Source organism: Aulonocara sp. 'chitande type north' Nkhata Bay, linkage group LG10 (genome assembly GCF_057382095.1).
Source record: "Aulonocara sp. 'chitande type north' Nkhata Bay isolate Kocher_YH1m ecotype deep benthic linkage group LG10, A_spYH_male_GT1.1, whole genome shotgun sequence".
NCBI classification, from domain to species: Eukaryota; Metazoa; Chordata; class Actinopteri; order Cichliformes; family Cichlidae; genus Aulonocara; species Aulonocara sp. 'chitande type north' Nkhata Bay.
In genome coordinates this window covers 2,840,759-2,845,462 of record NC_141353.1, presented here as the reverse complement: position 1 = coordinate 2,845,462, position 4,704 = coordinate 2,840,759, and the positions used below count along the sequence as shown (strand labels likewise).

General features: G+C 40.3%; 1 protein-coding gene across 1 annotated transcript; it reads left to right on the top strand.

The window, feature by feature from the left end:
• Positions 1-643: 643 nt before the first annotated feature.
• On the top strand, positions 644-3,782 carry hmgn1b (high mobility group nucleosome binding domain 1b). Its single transcript, XM_086307811.1, has 6 exons — positions 644-833; positions 2,131-2,151; positions 2,307-2,336; positions 2,426-2,467; positions 2,553-2,660; positions 2,744-3,782. Exons 1-6 carry the CDS (start codon positions 816-818, stop codon positions 2,789-2,791), a joined length of 267 nt encoding a protein of 88 aa, XP_086163937.1. The 5' UTR covers positions 644-815; the 3' UTR covers positions 2,792-3,782.
• The last annotated feature ends 922 nt before the right edge of the window (positions 3,783-4,704 follow it).

The following is a 4,704-nucleotide window of genomic DNA, read 5'->3' as shown; positions in this document are numbered from 1 at the left end:
GCGGTAAAGAAGTAAGATGTAACCGTGTCAGGGTAGTGTCATTCACTCAGGGGAAATGAATAAATGTCCCCTGCCGAACCGTGAGAAATGACTTCAGCACAAAGCCAACGCACTTGTTTCCAGTGAAGTCATGTTTGGACTGTATGCACACCATTGAGCAAGTGGACGATGACTGCATGAGAAGGGCTGCACAAGAGCACACACAGAGGCAAGAAGCTGTACCCACACGTATCCTGTCGCCATTTTCCCAAGCTAAACTACAAAGACTTGGCTCGAGGAGTACACACCCCTCTCACAGTCATATGCCAATGGATAGTCTTTCCACACTAGCACTGTAAACGCAAAATGTGTTTTGTTTTCGCGCACATAGACATAATTCAAAGCCGTGGAACGTTTAGAGAGAAAATTAAGACGTTTCTGGCCAGCTGAAAGACGGCTTTAATGACAATTTTGCCTTGTTTAGCAGACGGCTGCACAGAAAGACAAATACCTCACCATAATTGTTGACTGACGTGTCACGTATCCACACGGATAAGGGCACAGATTTGAAATGGTGTTGCCGACTGCTGTGTTCTCCAATCAGCGTGCAGCGTGGGCGGGCAGAAGCGCCGTCAATCATGCAGGAACTATAACTGTTTGAATAGGGAGGTAGGGGGAGAATCCAATCCGGTTTGAGCTAGTTTTTCTTCCAATGGAACATTAACGTCTCCCTGCGCTGTATTAGACTGTACTGGCAAAGCTTTATCCAGAATATACCACTGTACTTTCTCCTGTATTCAGTTACATTTAGCTATTTTTAAACCCACAAACCAACCATGCCTAAAAGGAGCAAAGTGAGTAGACCATTATCTTTCATGCCTTTAATAACACAGTATTTATAACCCACAGCTAAAATTTGTTAAGGGGCTTGTGGCGAGAGTTGTTCAAACGTTGCTGCAATATGTCCGTTTTATGTACCAAGTGAACGTCAACAGCAGTGTTGTGTATCGCGGAGTTTAGTTAGCATGTAGTGTCTGTTTTGATTTTGTCAAGCGGCTAATTATTGAAGCTTCTCTTTCGTGCAGTGACTGTCGGCGGCAAGTGGTTGCCCGTTTTATAGCAGAAAAACAGTTTGTGCAGCTGCATCGAATTCATTTACCGTGCCGATAGATGGCTTTTCTGCGCAGAAAGTTGGCGGCATATCGATTGTTTTCTGTTGGGGTCGTCACCCTGGATGCGAAAGTTTTCCTAAAGAAGACCCAGTAGCGAAAAAAAACGTACAAAATTCCTAATTGGTTTATTATTCTGTGGCGGTTGGCTGTAACGTTATTTTTAATGCGGGCACAAAGTGGCCTCTGTAGTTCTTTTGTTGGACAAAACAAACAAACACATAATACGCTTTGATTAGCGATATTGTTTTATAAAGTTAGTGTGCAGGCGTTGTTTATTAATGCACGGCAAGCGAAAACGCAGTTCTTGGAAGGCGTACGGCTCGTTAGCCGAGAGGCTTTCTGTGTATTGTCGGCTCAGGCCAGTTGTAGGTTATGCAATGGCGAGCCTCCGTCAGCACAGCGCTGCTCCTGTTGCTGGGGGTTCTAGTAGATTCTGCATGCAGACCGACAGAGTCGCAGAGCATCTCGGAGATATTCTTTTTCAAATTCGTGGCGGGAACACTGGCTACGCTGCTCGGGTTTCTCCGGCCACTGGCAATCCCATTTATTACCAATGAATGAATGTGTCGTGAGGAGGCGGAGTCGGCCCCCTCCTCCACTGAAGTATTACTGTAGGCAAATCACTAGCAGGAGCTGGGAGAGCAGCACCACGTGACTCAGTTTAAACTACATTATGCTATTATATTGCCCTGACTTTTGTAGGCCAGCATGTTACAGGGCACTTTATTCCTGCTCAGTTATCGTTGCGCTGGAAAATGTAGTTCCTGAAGGAGTAGCATTTAGTGTTAACATGCTGATTAAACTGCTTTTAGTTTTTAAATGGCCTTGCATGTATTACCTTACTCAACTCAAATAGGATAATAACTTATTAAAAAAAACTGTCCTCACCCAGTACCAGATAAATCAATCAGAGGCACAGCAGAATGCAGACAGTTATCATAATCTGATTTATTTACTTTTTCTCTTGTTCTCCTTACAGGCAGGTGCAGGTGACTCAGAGGTAAGCAGTCATTTCTGAATTTCTTGTTTTTTGGTTTTAGATATTTTAACAGTTAGCCTCCACACTCACCAGGGGTCAGTAATATCTCATCTTTCAAAGCCATTGCCTGAGACTGACTGTTAAAAGTAATCACTATGTTTGTTTATTCTCTGCAGCCCAAGAGGAGATCTCTCAGGTTGAAAGATGTAAGTATGGAGAAGCATAGATAAAATGCTGTCTTTTTACTGTGTTATTTTTTTTTGGTTTAAAAGAAAATGATCTTCTTTACTCACAGAGACCTGAAAATGCAAAGCCAGAGCCCAAACCTAAGCCAAAGGTAGGGTCTCATTTTAATTACTTCTCATAAGACCTGAACTGTTAGCATATGGTGGCTAATATGTGGTTAATATTTGTTTTTGCAGAAGGGACCTGCTAAGCCTAAGAAAGCTAAGGAGGTGGAAAAGGCCAAGCCAGAAGAGAAGGCGCCGGAGGCTCCTGCTGAGAATGGCGAAGCCAAAGCTGAGGAAGAGGTAAGTGCTGCGACACGTTTAAACACATCGAAAGATAATAGTCTTCTTGGCGGTGCTGTTAAACTCTGAATGTCATCTTACAGGCACCCACTACAGATGGAGCTGAACAAAAAGATAAGGCAGCAGAATAACATCTCTCAAGCCACGTCTTTTACCAGTGCTCCCTGTACCTCTTTTCTTGTACAATTCAGGGGAATATTTTTATCAACTATTTTCTAAATACAGGTTTTTTTAGTAGTTTGATTGTAGAGAACACTTTTTTAAATGAAAGAGGGGAAAAAACAAGTCAATTGGAGACGGGGAATTTCATCACATCTCACAATTGTGCATCGCCATGAAAATTGCGGTCATTGTTGTTACTGTCAGTGGATTATTTTTTTTTTTTTTCAGTTTGTGTAAATGTGAAGGAGTGGAGGGTGCGGGACAGGTTACCGTGTCGGCACACAAGCATGACGTTCACAGGAGCTGGGGAAACAACTGGAAGAGCTTGCCTGCGTGGATTACATTCCATATGCTTTATAAGGGACAGTGTGTGTAATCTGTGCCGGGGTGGGGCTTGACAAAGTCACAGGGCACCTCATTCTCTTATTGTTTTTATTGAAGAACAGTGTTTTAGGGTGTGTGTAAAAGCTTTGTTCCTATTTGTTAACTCTTGTACTGATGCAGTTTTCTTAACAAATCTGACCAATAAACCTAAAACCCCTAGTACTGCGGCTCTCTCTTTCAGAACTGTGCATTGCGCGTGTTGGTTGTGTCTGTTCTGTGATAGCATTGCAATGAATTTGTATAGTTGCTGTGAAAAAGGATTTCAATCTTTCTGTATGCAGTGTGTAATGGTACTTTGTAAGGATGGTAAAAATGGAATTTGTTCCTCTTTTTTTTTTCTTTTCTTTTTGGGCCACATTAATGTGGTATGTAACCGTTAAAAAAATAGATTGGCTTAAAGGCCAACAAACTGTACATTTATTTGAAATGTCAAATTCATACCAGCAGTAGCAATATTCATGTGGGTTTTAGGTATTTGTGTCAAGTACAAGTGTGCGGTTTCTCATGATTTGTTTATAGATGTAACTGTGTATGATTGTTATCAACAAACCAATAAAACTCAGTTGGTAGTTGTTACACTGTTTTATTCTAAGAGCGTAATATAATGCAGAAAAAAACAAGAACTAACATTCAATTCAATCTATAACAGCAATAAAATATCTGATAATTAAACTTTAAAGCTGATTAAAAAAAATTGATTAAAACAAAACCTGTTTAACAGATTTTAGTAATTGGATTGTGCAAAATGAATTACAGCTTTTGACGCTTAACTAAAATCTGTAAGACAAGTATTAATACCACCATAAGTGATGTTGTATTATCGATTTTAAGGATTGTTGCTTTAATATTGACACAAATCAACATTTTTCTTTTAAATAATATTATAAATAATTTGTATATTTAGAAAAGCTAACTTATTCTTCTAGATAATAGAAAAAAAAATAATAAAAGGGTGGTTTCAGAAGGAATCCAACTAAAGTATTTGCCAGCTCAGGTTTTTCATTCCATAAGTTGTCAAAAAACAAAAGAGAGAGAAGGTAAAGGCAGTTTTCAGCACCACGGACAGCTCCGCACCACGGTGGGCTGTTCTTTATCCTGCGCTGCCCATTTCATCCATTTTACGAAAATAATATTAACTCGGTGTTAGCAAACAAACTGATAATGTTTGTCCTGACGTGTGAATGACGCACTCGCGGCCTCGCGTTCTGATAGGTTTGCACAAACCGTAAAAGTGCGGGCCTTTATAACGTGTGGTGTTACACACCCAATCACCCCCCGCCCCCCAGTGTTGTAAATGTTTAGTAGTTACTTACATTTAAGATTCCACCTACAGCAAGTGAATATGGAGACAACACGTGACAATTCAATAATGGATTCGCGAGCTTTTAATTATGGGTTTTTAATTAAGCCTTATTCATTACTGATCGGAAAAGTGACATTTCTATTTAAATTTAAAGCTTGATTTGACTAGTGATTCCTGCATTTGCTTTTAGGTCTT